The sequence below is a fragment of the Callorhinus ursinus genome, unplaced genomic scaffold, assembly GCF_003265705.2.
Source record: "Callorhinus ursinus isolate GAN/ISIS: 27379988/994484 unplaced genomic scaffold, GSC_fseal_2.0 scaffold25, whole genome shotgun sequence".
NCBI classification, from domain to species: domain Eukaryota; kingdom Metazoa; phylum Chordata; class Mammalia; order Carnivora; family Otariidae; genus Callorhinus; species Callorhinus ursinus.
Window position 1 is genome coordinate 25798049 of NW_027397087.1, and position 20668 is coordinate 25818716.

Here is a 20668-nt window from a genome sequence, read left to right on the forward strand (position 1 = left end):
AGGATAAAAAGAGTACTACAACTGAGGGGAAGAGAACATATTCATAGTAAAGTGAAGCAGACAAACATTAACAACAAAAAAAAGTACAGTTATTCTACCTGAAAAAGAGACTATGAGCTACAGAAGTGGTTCTCAAGATGCAGGCCCCAGACTAGCAGCATCAGCAGCACCTGAGAACATGCTAGAAATGCTAAGTCTTGGGTCCCAATCTAGACCTACTGAATCAAACACAGTAGGGTCAGGGCCAGCAATCTCTACTCTAACAAGCCCTACAAGTGATTCTGATGAGCCACCATGTCTGAGAATTACTGAACTCATTTCATACAAACCAATGTGCTCTTCAGTTAAAGAAAGTAATTGAGATCTTATATCACTTTATCTTGTAAGACATGTTTTATCTGAATCATGCAATCATGCAAATAAACTCTATCCTCACTGATCTAATGTACGGACCCACAAATTTGATTTTTGAGGAGAAATTATCTTAAATTTCCTTGAAATCTTGAGATCATAGTCTGGACAGGGAAAAATGACAAGGAAATGATTAAGATAAACAGAGGAGTGGCTAGCACTGGTTGAGAGGAAAACTCAGGCCACAGTTGAGGAAGGACTATGGTGCACAAGTGCATGAGAAAGAGAACATAAGCGCTTGGAAAGTTTCTGGTCAAGACTGTAAGAATCCAGTTTCTAAACAGTAATTTGTTTTAATTTACAGTGATTAATACCGTCACACACAAAATGCTTTACTTTTGTTACATCTGACACCTCCCCGCCCCTCCCTCAATTCTTCCCTAGCCCTTTTTAGTTTTATGGCAAAGTTATTGACACTTAAAAACTATGACTCAATTCTGGTCCTGCCAACTGATAAACTCTGTAACTATGAATAAGTTACTTAATTATTCTGAACTTTACTTTCCTCTATTGCTTATAGCAGTGGTCTACACACATTAAAAACTGTTCATTAATAGCACTTAGACCAAAATTTTTTTGAAAAACGTAAATAATACACAATGTATAGTTAATTATGGTTTTGAGAAATCTTGGCTTAAAACTGTGTGATACAGCTATCTGAAGGATGGATTCAAAGTTCAATTCATTTTCTGCAGGTTTTAGTGGCTGCCAAAAAGATACAATGATACAAAGATTCACATGCAATAAAAGCCTTATTGCTGGGCTTACTAGAGTGACACTGATAGTTTTTAACACCATATACCAATAACACAAAAGGTTTTTCCTCTAAATTCTACCAGTAAAAGGCCATCTTCCCTGATGTTAACCAGTTTCTTAACAAACGTTAAGACAGGAGCTACATTCCTATCCTTGAGGCTCTCTGGAAGATTTTAAGAGTTTTTTTTTTTTTCTCCCTAATCTGATTCCAAGTTTTTAAAGTATACAGATGTACAGTTTTTTGTTTGTTTTTGTTTAAAATAGTGGCATCTTTCATTTTTGGCAACAAAATCATATTTAACAGACCCAAGGATGCTATATGGCACAACTCTGGGGGTGGCCATTCATATGGAAGGGATTAAGCACAGTCTCCCTAGAGGTGTGCTATGTGGACATGATGAAGATTCTTTCAGTATTATATGTGACAGGACTATATGACAACATAAAGAGAGGGTACCACTTATCAATCCATATCCTTAATATGAGTAATGTTTAATTATTATTTGGAGAAAAAACAAGTTAGTTATATTATTCTCTTCCTACATCCCAGTGGTTTATCTTACGCACATCCTGAGATAGTAAAAAGAATATATAAAGTATGTATGAATATATAAAGTATGTGTGTGTGTATATATATATATATATATATATATACACACACACACACATACATACAATTTATATAAAGTATATAAATTCAATGGTTTGGTTTCCACCATTTCTATTCTCCTTGACTTTTACTGTTCCTTCAACCAGTTATCAAAGGAAACCTAACTTATTCTAAACATAATTGAGTATCTCCATGTGTCAAATACTGTTCTAGGACCTTGGGATATTGAAAGTAAACAAGAAACAAGAAAGACAAAAACAGGCAATAGATATCATAAGTAATTAAAGTATATAATTTGTTAGTGGCAACCAGGAAAAGGGATTGGATATACATTTGTGTGGGTTAAGGGTAAAGAAGCCAACAACTAGAAGAAGAAAGAAACCCAGAGATGTGAGCCTGGCCCTTGGCCTTGCTTTTCTCTGGAAAAAGCAACAAAAGGCTAAGAAATGGACCAGGGCTTTCAACAGTCTCTCAGGATCAGAGGAACAAAAACTGGATTTCAGGATCTATCAATGAATTGAACACCTAAGCTCTGAGTTGGGACCTTGTGTAACAAGGGGTTCCCTGGGGTTGGTGATTCTCTAAAAGAGCTCATAGGATTCAGCATACAGTTGTACTCATGGATAAGACTTATTACAGCAAAAGGATACAAAGCAAAAAAATAAAAATAAAGAGTAAAAGGAAAAGGTGTATGGAGTGAAGTCCATAGGAAACCAGGTGAAATCTCTGGGTCTTTCCCGAGTTTCTGTCTGGGATGATAAAAAAGTTCTGCAAGTAGATAGTGGTGATGGCTTCACAACTCTGTGAATCTACTTAATATCACTAAGTTGTATTAAAAATGTATGCTGAATTGCACACTAAAATGGTAAATTCTATGTTACTCTAAAATATGTATATTTTACCACAATTTTAAAAAAAAGTCCCTTCCCACTGAAGTCATATAAGATGCACTTAATTCTTCTAGCAACAGTTTTTTTGTATACTGGAAAAGTTCATTAGAGACTGAGCACTCAAGGTTTTTATTGGAGGCTCATCATGTAGGTGCCTTCTGCCTAGCTCATACCAAAGACTCTCAAAAGGAAAGCAGATGGCTCAGATGGTTAAGCGTCTGCCTTTGGCTCAGGTCATGATCCCAGAGTCCTGGGATCGAGTCCCGTATCAGGCTCCCTGCTTCTTGGGAGCCTGCTTCTCCCTCTGCCTCTCTCTCTGTCTCTCATGAATAAATAAAAATAAAAATCTTAAAAAAAAATAGAATAAGCCACACTATTTGTACAGTGTAGGTACTATGAGCCATCCTTATCAGCTAAAGAAAGTCTTATAACAGTACAGGGAACTGTACTGATAACTTACTAGCAAAGTTCCCAGATACCAGCTAAGGGCCAGCCTTGCAAACAGGTCTTTTCAATGATTTGCAGTGTCAGTCTGGCTACATCAACTCTTATCTGCAGAGACCATGAATAGCAACACACTAGCATTAAGTGGGAAACAGACTGATCTTTCTAGGGTTCAAAGTCAAGCTTCAAGTTATCTAAATCCCTGTAACAGAATCAAGGTGAATCAAAAGTAATCTTGTCTAGAGGAAGATAACATTTTAACTTTCTCATTATCTCTGCAATTTTTCATACACAATAGCTGGCCCTTAATAAAGAACATTCTGGCATACAATGATACAACATGTTAAAAAAAAAAACAAACATGTTACGAGATGAATTGTGTCCCCTGCAGAAGATATGTTGAAGCCTTAACCCACAGTACCTCAGAACATGACCTTCCTTGGAAATAGGATCATAGCAAATATAATTAAAGATTAAGATGAGGTCATACTGGAGCAGAGTGGGCCCTTAATCCCATATGACTGGTGTCCTTCTAAGAAGAGGAGAGAGACACACAGGAAGAAGATGCTACACGACGAAAGAAACAGAGATGAGGGTGATGCATCTACAAGCCAAAGACGCCAAAAATTGCTGGCGGATATCAAGATAGAAAAGGCAATGAAGGATTCTCTCCTACAGGTTTCAGAGGGAACATGGCCCAGTGACACCTTGATTTTGTATTTCTAATCTCTAGAACTGTGAAACAAGAAATTTCTGTTGTTTGAAGCTACTTAGTTTGTGATACTTTGTTACATCAGCCCTAAGAAATGAATACACAAAAGATAATAGAAAAGAGACACTGGAAATCTAGATAACAGATGTACTGGACACAGATTTTAAAAGAGTTTTGCCTAATATGCTAAAGGAAAGATTGAGAATTTCTGTCAAAAACTATAATCTATAAAAAAGAACCAAATGGAAAATCTAGAACTGAAGAACACAGTAATTGAAATTAAGCACTCAAGTCATGGGTTAAATAGTGTATCAGAGATAGGTGAAGAGGGAATTAATGGACTAGAAAAAAATATCAAAAATGATACATGAAGAGTCAAAAGGAAAGGAAATAAAGAAAAGACATTAGGGTTACAGTAAGATACACACCATAATGCACCTAAAATCCCAGAGGAGAAAGAGAGAGAATGAGGAAGAAGTGATAGATATTTAGTGACATAATGACTGAGAATTCTCCAAAATTTTTAGAAGTCATCAAGTCACATATCCAAGGAGCAATATAAACCCCAAAAGAAATATTTACAAAGAAAACATAAGTACATTGAGGAAAATTCTTGAAAAACAGGGAGAAAGATAAAATTTTAAATCTGCAGAGAAAGGAGTTGTATTACTTTCAAAGGAGCAAAAAAAAAAAAAAAAAGATGGGCAGCTGACTTTTCAACAGAAACAAAAGAAACCAGAAGACAATGAAATATCTATCCTTCAATAAAGGTGAAATAATAAAAAAACCTTTTGGATGAATAAAAACTGAGAGTCTTTGTCACCAAGCTATCTGTAATAAAGATAATACTAAAGGGTATTCTTCAGGCAGAGGAAAATGATACTACTTAGAATCTTAGAGATATGAGAAGAAAAGGATTAAAAAGGGTAAATATATGAATAAATGTAACTGAATATCAAATGTATACACTAATAATAATATATAGAAAATATAAAATACTATTTAATGGGGATAAGTCAGGGATGCATGTTATAATGATTAGAGTAGCACTGTCCAATTGAACTTTTTGTGATGCTGGAAATCTCTGCACTGTTCAATATGGCAACCAGATGCAACTTTCAAGCACTTGAAACTCACACACAGTATGACTAAGAAACTGAATTTTAAGTTTTACTTAATTTTAATAAATTTAAAGTAGTCACCTGTGGCTAGGAGCTACTGTATTAGAACACCTCTAGAGTAACCCTTAAAAGAGTAGTAAAAGAGTAGGGGCGCCTGGGTGGCTCAGTCCTTAAGCGTCTGCCTTCAGCTCAGGTCATGATCCCAGGGTCCTGGGATCGAGTCCCACATTGGGCTCCCTGCTCAGTGGGAAGCCTGCTTCTCCCTCTCTCACTCCCCTGCTTGTGTTCCCTCTCTCACTGTGTCTCTATCTGTCAAATAAATAAATAAAATCTTTAAAAAAAAAAAAGAGTAGTAAAAGAGTATATAATTATGTTAATATAGAACTATCCTGTTAATCAAGGGAAAAAAATGCAATAAAAAATGTTCAATTCATAAGAAGGCACTAAGACAAAAAAAGGTCCTTAAAACAATGAGTCAAATAGAAAACATATATTAAAATGATAGATATAAACCCAAATTATTAGTGATGTGTAGTAATTACTACAGGTACTATAGGAATTTAAAGATTTTAAGAGGATATTATACCTTTATGCCAATAATTTTGAAAACTTAAACTGAACAAATTTCTTAAAAACACACAAGTTACAAAACTGATGCAAGAAATTAAACATCTGAATGGCTCTAAAACTAATTTAAAAACAGAACTGATAATTAGAAGCTTCTCAAAAAGGAAAACTAGGTGCACATGCTTCCTAGGTAACTTTTACCAAACATTTGTAGGAGAAATAACACCAGTTTTATAGAAATTCTACCAGATAGAAGAAGGAATACATCCCAACTCATTTTACAGTATAAACATAACCTTAATACCAATACCTAGGCAAGGTATTATAGGCCAATCTCACTCATAAACACAGATGGCAGAATTAATATTAACAAAATTAACATTAATATTAAACTAAATTTACAAATATATAAAAAGAGCAATGTATTATGATCAAGCTGGGTTTATTGCAGGAACACAAGGTTGGATTAACATTTTTAAATGAATCAACAGGAGTCATCACATTAGCAGAATAAGAGAAAAGTCACACCATCATATCAGTAAAAGCAAAGAAAATATCGGATAAAGTTTTTTTGCCCATTCATGATTAAAATTCTTAAATTAGGCATAAAAAGGAACTTCTTTATTCTAATTAAAAGTATCTACAAAAACCTATACAAAATACCAAACACAATGGTGAACTGTTGAAAACGTTCCCTTTTAAGATTAGAAATAGGGGAAGGCCCAATATTCACTTTGTATTCAAGTGCTAGGCAATGAAGGCAAGGAAAAAAAAGTTATAAAGATTGGAAAGAAGAAATAAAATGGCCATTATTTGCAGAAGACATGATTGGTTACTTAAAAAACCTAAATTATTAGAATGAGTAAGTGACTTTAGCAAAGTTGCTAGATAGAAGATCAATATACAAAAACAATATGTAAATAAATTCTATATTTTAGTAACAAACCTTAAGAAAATAAAATGTCAGAAATACCATTTATAATAGCTTAAAAATATCAAATATCACAAAATACACTTAACAAAAGATGTACAAGATCTCTACATAGAAAATCATAAAATACTAAGAGAAATTAAAGATATAAATAAAGGAATATGTAAAGTTCACAAATTAGAAGATGTTATTGTGAAGCTATCAGTTTGCTCCACGTTGAGTCACTGCACTTGCTAACAAAAATCCCAATCTTCTTGTTGTTGTTGATAGAAACTGACAAGTTGATTCCAAAATTTGTAAACACAAAGGGCCAAGAATAGCCAAGACACTCCTGAAGAAAAGTTGACAAGGTTCACTTTACAAAAGAGTAGAATATTTTATAAAGTTAGAGCAATTTACAGTGTTTACTGTCTAGCTAGATTACCTAGAAAAATTAAGTAATTACTCCAGTTAGAGTAATTAAAACAGATACTGCCTCAAGGATACATAGGGAGTCTAGAATGAGAGTCACATATATGATTTATAACACAAGTAGCATTGAAGAGCAGCAGAGAAAGGATGGTCTTTAAAATTAACAGTGCCCACTATTGAAAATAAAATCTTGATATTCCATGTAAAATTAAATACCACATAATCTGTGTATCTAAAAATAAGGGCTAGAAAAAAATAAAGATTCTAGAAGATAATATAGGAGAATATCTTCATGATCTTGCTGGGGGGGGATTTTAAAATAGGACAAAGAAAGCATGAATCAGAAAGGAAATGACTAGTAAACTGGTAAGTTCAAAAGATACCATTAAGAGACTGAGAAGGTAAGTTACAGAGTGGGAGAAAAATATTTGTAAAATTTAAAACCAAAAAGGAAGGACCAAACAAAAACCTGACAAAAGGGGGCGCCTGGGTGGCTCAGTCAGTTAAGCATTCTACTCTTCATCCCAGCTCAGGTCTTGATCTCAGGGTTGTGAGTTCATGTTGGGCTCCATGCCAGGTATGGAGCCTACTTAAAAAACCAAAAACACACAAAAAAAACCCTGACAATAGAAAAATGAGCAAGAGGTTTAAATAGGCAATTCACAAAATTGAATATCCAAATGATTAATCACATGAAAGAGTGCCCAATTTCATTAACACCAAAGAAAGGCAAAGTAAAACAATAATGAAATATTAATTATACCTACCCACCAGCATGGCTAAAATTAAGTAAACTGATAAGGCCAAGTGTGGGTAAGGATGTGAAGAAACTGAAACTATCACATATTTCTATTATAAATGTGAATTGGTTCAATAGCTTTGGAAAACTTTCTGAAATTATCTACTAAATTTGAGTATATACCTAAAATATGACCCAATAATTCCACTCCTCAGTATATGCCCAAATAGCAATATGTATGCAGCGTACTAATAGGCATTTACAAGAATTTTCAGTTGCATTACAATGGAAACAACCTAAACAGGTTCCTAAAGTTTAATGGATAGGGGGTGCCTGGGTGGTTCAGTTGGTTAAGTGTCTCCCTTCCGCTCAGGTCATCTCGGGATCCTGGAATTGAGCCCCTGGTTGGGCTCCCTGCTCAGCAGGGAGTCTGCTTCTCCCTCTTCCTCTGCTCTTCCCCCAGCTCAAGCTCTCTCTCTCTTTCAAATAAATAAATAAATAAAATTAAAAAAAGAGAAATCCTTTAACTCTTTATCATAAAGATGATTTTCCATATTTTCACCTAATTCTACGTTAATAGCTTCTTCCTCAGTACAAAAATATATAAAATATTACTTCATTGGCTTGTGATATCTATTTTCATCAAGAAGAGGTCTACTTTGGGGGCAATATATTAGGTAATAATTATAATTTAAAAAGATCTGTATATACAATCCTTGAAGCAGGTTGAACAAAATATTATTACATTCATTATGTATAGGTCAAAAAGCTCAAGTCTAGGGGGTTAAATGATTCTACCCAAGGTAAGAGAATTATAAAATGTATAGTAATCATACATATATCTTCTGACTTCCACAGTCAGCATGATTTCCACCATTCCATTATAATAGAAAAAGCACAGGATGTGGAATCAGAAAAGATATGGATACTCTTCAGCATTAAACTTAGAAAACCTTAGTTTCTTCCTCTATACAACAAAGATAAACATCACCTACTTTGCGGAATAGTGAGGATTAGCAACAATGGATATATTGTCATTGTCCCACATTACATGCTTAGAAATATTGTTCTATGGGGCACCTAAATGCCTTATTTGGTTGAGTGTCTGACTCTTAATTTCAGCTCAGGTCATGATCTCAAGGTAGTGAGATAAAGCCCTGTGTCAGGTCCCACACCTAGTGGAGCCTGCTTAAAGTTCTCTCTCTCTCTTTCCCTCTGTCCCTCCCCTTGTGTGCTCTCTACCCCCCCAAAAAAATACTGTTCTATTATTTTATACACACCCACATATATACGTACATACACACATATATTTAATAGTTTCTCAAGGATAATTTTGGAGCATTTCAAGTGTATCGTATAACTTGGTTTGTGAGTGGTAGATACATAACGAACCAAAAAGGAGAAAAAAAATACCCAACAATATTCTATAAGTTGTACCTTGTGAGGCTGGGAGGAGAGGAAGTTGGCTGGAAGGAGGGAAGCTGGGAAGTATCTCTAACCCATAGATACTTTACTTTTTTTAGATTTTTTTAATTTTTAAATAATCTCTACACCCAATAAGGGGCTTGAACTCACAATTCTGAAATCAAGAGTTGTATGCTCTAAACTGAGCCAGACAGGTGCATTTTAAAACATATTCACCCCCACATAAAAAACCAAACCCATTCCCAAACCCAAAGAAAACACAACCATACAACATAAGTTTCTCATCAAACAACTGTGAAAGAAACCAAATACACTATCCTATTACATTAAAATGAATGGCTTCTAAGTGGGTAGGATTTACTGAGGATAAAGAGCACACAGAGCAATAATTACTTAAGACTTCAAAGAATACTTTAGATGAAGTGAGCCATATAGATGATGGCAGTTTTATCTGTTAAAGTGTACATTAAAAAAAAACAACAACACTTGATATTGTTTTAGTCCTGAGTCTCTATTCTCTTTCAGTACTTTAAAAAGGATTTAAGTGATAAGCTTTTGTTTCGTCCTTTCCTAAAATGGATGTGGCTAGCAATTGCTTCAGAGGAGCTTACGTGAAGACTGTTGGTATGATTCAAGGTAAGAGGTCTTTTGGAGGAACACTGCAATTGCGGTTAGTGGCCGAAAACTACAACAAAAAACTTCCAGCATTCAGTATGAAACAGGAGGAGGGGGCTAGCGCCCAACCAAGTACAAAAACCACTTCCTTTTTGAGTTAAGCACAGAGAGCAAATCAATTATCTATTAATACTCTTCTACAATAAAGACAAAATATTGGTTAACCAAAATATGGAAAAACAATTTTCAAGCGAATAACCTCTTTTTGATTAAGAAAAACATACTCTTAACAGCTGTTTCACACCAGGAATTATGCTAACTGCTATGAAAATACAAAGTTTCATCGGACACTGACCTTAAACTACTTACTGTCTAATGGAAAGATCGGATAGGTATAAAAAAAGAACATTACAGTAGAAAGTAACAAGTTGTAAGAGTGGTAAAAAAAAAAAAAAAACTGTGCAGGGGCACCCGGGTGGCTCAGTCGGTTGGGCATCTGACTCTTGGTTTCAGCTCAGATCACAACCTCAGGTTCCTGGGATTAAGCTTCGTGATGCTTCAGGCTCTGCACTTGGGGTAGTTGGCTTCTCTCCCTCTCCCCAACTGCCTCTCCCCTGCAAATGCATGTGCTAGTGTGTGATCTCTCTAAAATAAATAAATCTTAAAAAAAAAAAAAAGACCCTGTATTGAAAGACCAAAGGAAGAAAGTGACTTCATGGAAGGGCAACTTGAGATAGTGCAGATGGACTGAGACACATGGGATGAATTAAAAAGTATGGGATGAGGCATTCCATTGGGAGAGAGCAGTATCAGCAACAACTGGCAAGTAATCCTTCATATGAAGTATTTAACTGTACATGAACCCAAGACAAATCAAATCCGTAACCCCCCCAAAAAAACAGAAAACCTAAACAAAGAAAAATTGAAAAATTTTAAATGTCATTAAAATTTTAAGAAAATTTCAAAATATGTTCACACCAATAGTTTAAAAGAAGCTTCTTAGAAAACCCTTCTATAGTTTTAGCTTATTACACTGTAAAATAAAATAAGTATTTCAAAAATAAAGCAATTATGTTGACCTCAAGCACAACTAAACAATAAGAGGGAAATGAAAACATCTGATCTCACAAGTTTCACCCCACCATTTAACTTTGCAGTAGGAATGGTGTTTTAATAGGAATGTTAACACAGTAAGAGAATTGTAGAAAGTACAGAACGGAAGTATTTATAATTGATTAAAAGTATATATTTACAATGGCATTAAAAAGGAGAGCAAATCCTCTTGTATAACTTACCAACATAAAATGAACAGTTGGAATGCAATAAACTTTCAGTCCATAAGCGACAAAGTTCACTTTCAGTCAGAGCTTCAACTCCGTAACAAGCTTGATATTCCACTTTTGGTAGTACATAAACTGGAAATTGCTGAAATGCACAGTTACACTTTTTCAAAGCTCCATTAATTTACTCTTAGTAGAAAATACATTTGCCTACAGTTTTGCCACTTTGAAATGCTTTCAGGTAATCTTATTTTATCCTTTCAAATACAGCAGAATTCAGACAGAAAGATGGAAAGAACCCTTGTTAGATGTGGGCAAGAGGTGGATAGATAAGAGATCCTGAACGAACAGCTCTCTCCCACCTCCACCCAAAATTCACATACCTCCCTACATATGCACACATTTTATCAGGGAATGTAACTGACAGGAGCATCCTTGGAACAGAGCCTATGATACATAATTGCCCAAAGGTTCAAAGCTGGATGCTAGAAAGCAAAGACTGTTATATTAGTAATTCGCAGAGGATAAAAAAAGGTAAGAATTTTTAGCACTTTTAAAGCATGAGACACATGGTATCAGGCTCAAATACTCTGAGCAGCTTTTTTTCATTCTAAGAATGAAGGTATAAGCATTAAGATTTACACTAACAACTGTGAGTGTCTTTATCTTGATTAATACAAAGGCTTTGCTCCAAACACTAGTAAAGTAGCCAATCAGAGTTTATTGGTCAGGACACTAAATAGATTAAGTAAAGTAACTGTGGCCATTACTAGTGTAAAGGAGGATATGCAAGGAAGTACACGCTTGTGAAATAATGTTAGTCATGTTCACTGTGCTCATGTTATCTCATTTCTGTCAAAGAATATTCTACTCTTAATAGTAGTCTCTTCATTTCCAGCTGCAGAAGGAGAAATACATGATTTAAAAAATTTATTCAAAGTGATATAGCTAGTTTGTACTTCTGAAATTATATGAAGTTGCCACTATTCATATACTTGAAAATATTTCATAAATGTTTCCGAATTCCTGATTTTCACCAAGTGGCAAATTTAGTGGGCTTGGAACAATGATGGTGATAAGAACAATCCAAATCCAGTAAAACTTCTGTTAACCATAAACTTGGTTCATATGGTTACCTGTGAATGGTGTACAACTCTTTTAAAGCAGTATTTCTTCAATTTCAATGTGCATATGAATAACCTGGTGAGTAACTTTGTTAAAATGCAGAATCTGAGGTGAAGAACAAGGTTTTGATTTTTTTTTAAATTGAAGTATAATTAACATACAGTTTTATATGTTTTTTTTAATTTCAGTTTCTTCTTTTTTTTTAAGATTTTATTTATTTATTTGACAGAGAGAGGGACAGCGAGAGAGGGAACACAAGCAGGGGGTGTGGGAGAGGGAGAAGCAGGCTTCCTGCGGAGCAGGGAGCCCGATGCGGGGCTCGATCCCAGGACCCTGGGATCAGGACCTGAGCTGAAGGCAGATGCTTAACAACTGAGCCACCCAGGCACCCCTTTATATTAGTTTCAAGAGTACAATACAATAATTCAACAATTCTATACAGTAGGTTTTGCATATTTGATAAGCTGTTGTTCCAGGGGCCAAACCTTGAGTATGAGACCTCTAACGGTGTCTTCTCAATTAAAAAAAATTAAATTGTGATTAAGATAATTTTACTGGTAAAGGCATTTTATTATATAATAATTCTTCAGCAATTGGTAATCTGCATTTAACAACTATAAGTTAGAGATAAAGAAATGGAGGTCAAAAGGGTTAAGAAATTTGCTCAGGGACAGAGCCAGTTTATAGCAGAGTTGAATAATTGATAAAGAAGATATCCTTTTTGGATCATAAGTAGATCTTCCTTGATAATACTGCCTTATATCTATGAAACTAAGTCCTGAATCTGCTTTTAATTTCTGTATGTATTCTACTGCCACCTCCAGGAAGCCACGGGAAAGAAAAGTCTGAATATTTTATGGTAGTATTCAAAAATTAAAGTGAAATTTTAAATTCAAAGTTTCAAACTATAAAAATTGAGTTTACTATTCCTTTCTCCCTTGAATGGTAACTCCTATTCTCCCTAACTGAAAGCTTTTCTTGGTTCTGTCTTCCAAATTTTCACATAAACCTTTTAAACTTTTCCATACAGCCCTAGATAGATATTTCATAGCTAGTATCATAGTATAGTGAAGAGACTTCTAAGTATTTTAAAGCTTTATCTAAACAAGTTGGTTTTTAAGTAGTAAATATTAAGAGAATGCTTGCTTACCTAGAGTTTAAATAGTGCTACTTTAAAATTTCTCAAACTAATACTTAAATTATCCTAAAGTTCCCTTCCTTAATAATACCAGTTCCTCTCATTTACTTATTACCTGTTTATTTTGCTTCTAGGATATAAAACATTTGGGAGAAACAGATAAATAGGACATAATTCCAAAGGAAATGCATTCTACTAAGGGATTTAAACCAAGTGTACTAAACAATTACATATAATAAAAGGTACAATATGATAACCATTCACTGAAAATTTTAAAATTTTACTCTGAGTTGGACATAATGAAAAACACAAGGCTCCTATTTAGATATTCTTTGGGGTTCAACTATTTTGATATATTTTGATGAAGAGTGAATTCTATAAGGTTTCATCTCAACATTTACAAATTGCACTTTAGTGAACTGAATGACAATGTCCTTAACAGGTTGTCTGTTTCAAGAATTAATTCAGTATCTGGTTATTTCCCTAAGCTATTCTTTAAGAGATACTGGCCATCAATAGTTTCTAACTACTGTGAGCTGCAGATCAATACAAAGTGGTATGGGTTCAAAAGGTAGAAAGTGAAAGAAATGAGGTTAGCCCCCAAATAAATCAGAGATATAGCAAGTAAAAATTAAAGAAATAAAACACTGAATATATAATACATAGCACTGACACTACATATATTCAAGATGTTCATGCAATGGCCATTAAATTGATCATCATTAAATATAAATGAGATGGGAAAAATTAGCAAATAAAGTAAAATCTTTTAATTCAGACAATATTAGCATTTATTTCGGAGATTAATACAAAATCTTTGGTATTTTATTATTCCTTGACCTTCTCTTATAAAAAACACTACCCCATACATTTAATTCAAAACCATTTGGTTTCTAAAATTTAAAGTTTGAACCACAGATAAAAACCAAATTATGAGAACTAAGAATTTAAAAATGTATTTACAATCTTCCTTCTATTTGACAAAGGATAATGACATCATCAAGCAAAAGATCCTCTAGGTCCACTGGATTCTGGTGAACAAAGATCCTAGATCCTGATGGTTTAGCTTTAGGGTTTTTTTCATGATAGACCCTGCTACTAGCCACTGTGGAAGGTTGGGCAGCCCGCCCTGCCTCCTTTCCTTCCTTCCTTCTTTTCTTTCTTTTCCAAGTTATTCCTTAACATGACAAAGCAGTAGTCAGGGACTTGATCCACAAGGGTTAATGCTGGAACACCACTACTTTTGAGCACGTGATTCCTAGCCCCAAACATACTAACATTCTAAAGTAGTCATTGAGGATTCTTACGGGTAGTAAGTTAGAAAGCAAGAGATAGAGACACCAAAATTAAAAAAATAATAATATAAAAATATAAATATAAACACACACACACATACACTATGACAAATGTACACCACAGAAAAAATTCTCTTAAGTAAAAAGGAAAGGAAAGACATCAGTATAATCAATTATAATATAGAGGCTCCTCTTTATTTACCAGAGTTCAGTGGTCACACACAAAAATCAAACTAATCTGAATGAGAACTTCAAACATCAAATATGGAAAACTGGTATAAAGAACCAATTACTCAAACTGTAGCAAGAACTTTTTAACTGAAAAATATTTTTTATATCAATCCACCCCAAAAAACAACAGGGGAAAAAGAAAGGAAAACATTTGGTCTTCTAACAATTCTGGGAAGACTTCAAATGCATGTGAAAGCCCACCTTTAAAAACTTGGGACTTCTAAAATGAGTCAAGAAGATCCCCAAAGTAAGAGAAAAAGGGGCTAATATGTCACAGTGAAATTCCAAATTTACAGAAAGCAGGAATATATGTGCCAGTCCAGGTCAAATCTATGATGGTGCCATTTTTCATTAAGTTTATAAATTCCATGTAAGAATGTTACCAGCATTCAAGAATTTTATATAACACACTTTCTACTTCCCTTTATCAAAAATGTTTTCAGTATTTTACTAAAAAAAAACACAAAAACCAAAAAGCCCCAGTTCAACCTGGAAAAATTCCAATAGTGGTCAACAATTTAAAATTAAACTTCATAACAATGGCATGTTAAATATCTGCTGATTATCTACTTATACTACCACATCCTAACTCCCCAAGTAACAACTTACTCTTCTGATTTTCTTCCGTTTTTTAGAACGTGGTCTGGTCTCTATCCTCTGGACACTGCATCGCACAAGTAACAATAGGTCTTGTAGGCTAAATAACTTGTAAACAAAATTTCCTTTCTGAGGAGCTACATATTCTGATGTATCTTCAACATAGTCCTGTAGTTCATACGGCAATCCTTTAAAAATAATTTTATTTCTCATTATTATTTTAAAATACATTAGCACTTTATCCATCATAATTCAAGAAAAAAATTCAGTTATCTATTTTTACGTTTCTATCAACTTTTTCTATTTTCTCTGAGTTGAACATCTAACTATTACCATTTCTGTTTACTTTTACCGGAACTGCCGCCAAGAGCTAAGGTTAAACCTTTAACTACCACCTTCACTAATTCTAGACAAAGTTTAAATTTACAAGACAACATATGAAGAAGAAAAAAAGTTTTAAAAAAGTGATGTTTTTTCTAATCTAGGCAGAGCTGGGGTACAGCTTTATATCTATCTCAGAAAGTGAAAAAGTCTAAAACTACAGTCCAACACCATGAATTAGTAAATTTTGGACTCATAAAGGTTTATGATTATTTTTGATCACTTCCCCTTCATCAGTTCAGTGAGCCATATTACCTGTAGTTACAGTAGCCACTGTACATGCTGGATAAACATAGGTTACAAAAATCCATACAACTTTGTGTACATATTTAAAAGAATTTGGAAGCTGATACACTGATCAGTACATTGAAAAATGAAGTATCAATGAGCATGTAAATATTATAAGACAGGTCACAACAAAGAGAAAGTGAGGGAATAAAGGAGAAAAACCTAAGGATAAGGAAGAGGCAAAATAGTTAATATAAAGGTCCTTATAAATATTTACTTACGTCCTTTTGGCTTCTGAAACGCAGAAGGCCATACAGATTTTGGCCAACTAGAGGCATCTGAAGGAGCAGAGGATTGCTCAGAAGCAGGAGGTTGTTTAGAATTTTCCAAATTCATTAAGGGCAATTCAGGTATTTTTCTGGAAATTGGCTTTAGGAGTTCATCCTGCATTTTTAAAATTTCTCCAACTGGATCAAATTTTTTATATACTCGTTTGATAGGTTTTTTTAAAACACATGACTCTTCAGGACTACAAATAGCATTAGTCTGGTTTCCTACAGAAGCCTGTGCTGAAGAAGAATTGGGGCTTGCTGGTTTAGAACTTAAATTAGAATTCATATCAGTTGTCTTTCCATTACTATTATTTTGACACTCTGTATCAATGATTAAACAGTCTTCATCTGTATCACTATTGCAAAGAATTACATCTTCACTTCTTACTGCTTCTGAGGTAACAGTCTTTTCCTTTGAATTGTCTGAGTTCTCCAGAACATTTAGTTTTTCAGGGGCATATACCATATCAGTAGCCGAATCATTTTTATGAGAGGTTTCAACTTCTGTAGAACTTTCTAACTGTAAGGAATCAGATGTTTTCAAGTCATTATCCTGCATCAAAAACTTGTCAGAATTTGATGCCTTTTCATCACATGGTACAAATCCCTGATCATCTTTATTTTTGCACTCTTCAGGGCCACCATCCATACCAGTCACCAGCTGTTTCTCCTTCTGCAACTGTTCCATCAGAATTTGAGATAAACTTCTAGAATGAGCAGAAATGTCTGGTGCGGTTGGTATCACAGATGTGGCTGCTGTGCTGGGAGCTGTGGGAGTATCTGTTGTGTTGGGTACTGTGGAAGTGCTTGCTGGACTCGGTGACTTTGATGGTTTGGTGGTGTTTACTCCAAAAGTTTCAAGTTCTGTGACGTCACCATCAAAATCCAGGTCCAAATTTTCAAGGGTCTCAATTTTTCGGCATTCATTAACTTCATAAGACATCTTAAGAAAATATATTGGTAAACAATTAGCAGGTATTCCAGGACACCCGTCACCTATCTCTTAATGCCCCTACCCCTCACAAAGATAGTTCATGCTCTTTAAAAGCAGAAAGAAATGTCTAATGGCTTTGGAAGGTTCTTGCTTAAGATAATGATAAACTACTAGCAACTAATTTATTCAACCTTATCTTCCCATTGAAATGTTTTTTTTTTTGCATTCAAGAGTTTAATGGATCACTGATTTTTTTTGTTTTCAAATTATTTTTTTAAATTTAAATTCAGTTAATTGACATACAGTATACTATTAGTTTCAAGGTAGAATTCAGTGATTCATCAGTTGTATATAACACCTGGTGCTCATTACATCACGTGCCCTCCTTAATGTCCGTCACCCAGTTACCCCATCCCCCTCCCCCCCAGCCTTCCCATTGAAATGCTGATGAAACACAAGACAAATTTGCCAAGTTGTAACAGCACAGGAAATAGGGAACACTTGTGAACCCACATATCCCAAAAGGAATTTCCACTAATCAAAAAAATAGAACCACAAAGAACAAATGTGGGGCCAAAGAGGAAGACAGTAGATTTTCACTGATACCCACTCCATTACACTCTCGCAGAGACACCTGTATTTAGCTGACCAGGAGGAAAGCCTCTTTGCCACTGTGAAGAAGCTGCTCTCTAATGTAGCCTCTGATGTATCCCTAACATCAACAGTGATTTTCTACACCTACTCAGAGAAAACAACTCTTAGTAATATGGACAGGAAATGATTTTATTGTATTCTGGGACATGAAGCCATTGAAGTTGTAGTTTTACATGTACTGTTCTGGTAATGGAAGAACTATAGACAGCTTTAATTTATTCAAGAATAAACTGTCCTCTCCCCAAGCAGCAATAGATCTCTCCCCAATCTAGCAAAGGAATCTGGATAAATACTATAAAAATCTGGTTACAAACTATACACACCCACCAGCCGTACAGTTTAGGACCTGAGGGAGGAATATTCTAACAGCAATCACAGAGTAAGAAAGAACAACCTATGTAAGTTATTCAACCTCTCTGAACCTCAATTTCTTCATCTCTAAATAGTGATAATAGGGTCATCTTCTTGGATTTGTTCTAAGGATTAAATGAGAACTTGTATATAGAAAGTTTCTTGGCATAGTCCTTGGCACATAGTAAAAAACTTCTCAGTAAATGGTAACTCTTACAAAGTTGACCACCAGATTTAGTAAAAAATAAATAAATAAAAGTTAACCATATGCTGTTTACATGAGGCATTCTTACACAGAAAGGTTAAAAACAAAACAATGGGACATAACGTCAAGAAATGGAAATAAGAGAGAGCAATATTAAGTGTTAGACAAAACAGAATTCAATGCAAAAAGCATCAAAGGAATCCTATACTGAAAAAAGATGAAATCCATGAATAGATAATAAATTGTGACATGCCAAATAACTTTAAAATATGTAGTCAAAATTGAGAAATAAAAGGAAAATTTGACAGAAACACAATTGTACTTGGTCAACAGTACACTGTCTCTGAATAAAATAGGGATATAGGAAGTACATATACTATTAAATGAAACCAATATATATGAATGACTGAAAACATATATATAGACTGCAAAGATATACCTTTTCCCTCCCAAGAATCCAAGGGGTATTTCCAAAGATGGACTATAAATTAACATATAAAGAAAACATCAATATAGCACAAAGCAGAATCTGCTAAGATCTTACTCTCTGTTTAGAAGGAAATAAAATTAGTAATCTTAAGAAAAAATATAAACAACAACAATAAATCCAAGCACTTGAACCTTAAAAAACCCTCCAAATTGTTGGATAAAAGAAGAAATTAAAAATAATTGCAGAATAGTTAAAAAGCAACAGAAAATAGAACACTAGACATTAAAGATCAGAAATATCATTCACAGTCTTTTCAAGAAATAAGAAAATACTAATATAATTATAATAATAAAATGAACAAATTTAATAATTATAAAATCAAAAATTAATGAATTAAAAAACAATGGTTTCATCTTGAACAGATAAAATTTTAAATATCATTCATCTGTAAATACTTAAGTATGAAGCTGTAAAAGGATTCTTCTCTAAAACATATTATTAGTTATATGAATAAAAATTAATAATTCCTTAATGTCATAACATATCTAATCAGTGTTAAAATTTCCAAGTCTGATAATTGTCTTTTTACAATTGTTTATTGGAATCAGGACCTAATCAAGATCCCCACACTGTATTTGGTTGACATATCTCTCAATTTGCTTTAATTTGTCAAATGCCTTGCCCCCATATTCTGTCAACTCCCATATCACCAGATATTTGTAGGAAAAAACAAGTTACTTATTCTGTATCCGTCTGATGTCATTTAACACATTCTTCTATTCCCTAAATTTCCTATTAAAACAATCTAGTACCTTTATTAGATTTCAGGTACAGTTTTTTTTTGTTGTTTTTTAATCTGAATATGGTGGTACTGTGTACTTCCTACTTCAACCAGGAGGCTAATGATGTCTGGTTATCTTTCTTCTTGTGATATTACAATTGATCTGTTGGTTCATCAAATGTCCTCAACTTAATCTATCCATTATGAAATTCCTCACTGACCTAATGATTTTAATAGCCAACACTGATGGTTACTGCTTAGAGTCACTATTTCATTAGGAGCTGCAAAATGGTGACAGTCATATTCTATCATTACCCTAAAATATAGTTTGTACTAGAAAGGCAAGACAAATATCTGGTATTTTTTCTTTTTATAAACAGTTTTTAGAATGACTTTATGTACTAGCACCCTCCAAAGGTGACTAGTACTTTTTTTTAAGTATCATTATGAGTTCAGGGGTTTTAACATATTTCATATGTTTTAATCCATTGCAGTCATTCTTTGTCATGTCTAAATGACACATCTCTGGTCAATAGGAAACCCTCCAATTGGCTCCGGCATCTTTTTGATACTATTCCGTTATTACTATAGGGCTTTTATACTTAACTTCTTTAAAGATTTTATTTATCTGTCAGAGAGAGAGAGAGAGTGCACGAGCAGGGGCGAGGGACAGAAGGAGAAGCAGGCTCCCTGCTGAGCAGGGAGCCCGATGTGGGACTCAATCCCAGGACCCTGGGATCATGACCTGAGTCGAAAGCAGATGCTTAACTGAATGAGCCACCCAGGCACCCGAGCTTTTACTTAACTTCTTGGATTGGCATTTATCTCTCTTCTATCTCTGAAATTCTTGGTTCCTACTATACACATAATTACTTGTTTGCGTTATATTATCTAATGTGTTGAAAATAACAAAAGTAATATCATTTCTAACAATATAGTTGCTAAAGGCAGTTTAAGATTTTTTGGCAGTTCTTTTTGTACTTAGGATATAAATCTTTAGGGATGTATAGTCAAATTAGTAAGTCTCTAATCATTTAAAATAATTCACTGAGTGGTTAAACCACTAACTTGATA

General features: G+C 34.2%; 1 protein-coding gene across 5 annotated transcripts in view; it reads right to left on the reverse strand.

Moving 5' to 3' along the window:
• The window catches only part of ICE2 (interactor of little elongation complex ELL subunit 2), a 64514-nt gene that overhangs the window by 13883 nt on the left and 29963 nt on the right, over window positions 1-20668 (reverse strand). For all 5 annotated transcript variants that reach the window (XM_025884326.2, XM_025884328.2, XM_025884327.2 and 2 more), the window contains 3 exons: window positions 16189-17182; window positions 15311-15486; window positions 10928-11057 (listed from right to left, as the gene is read on the reverse strand). In XM_025884326.2, the coding sequence (XP_025740111.1) occupies window positions 10928-11057; window positions 15311-15486; window positions 16189-17182 (1300 nt within the window). The remainder of the gene's footprint in view (window positions 1-10927; window positions 11058-15310; window positions 15487-16188; window positions 17183-20668) is intronic.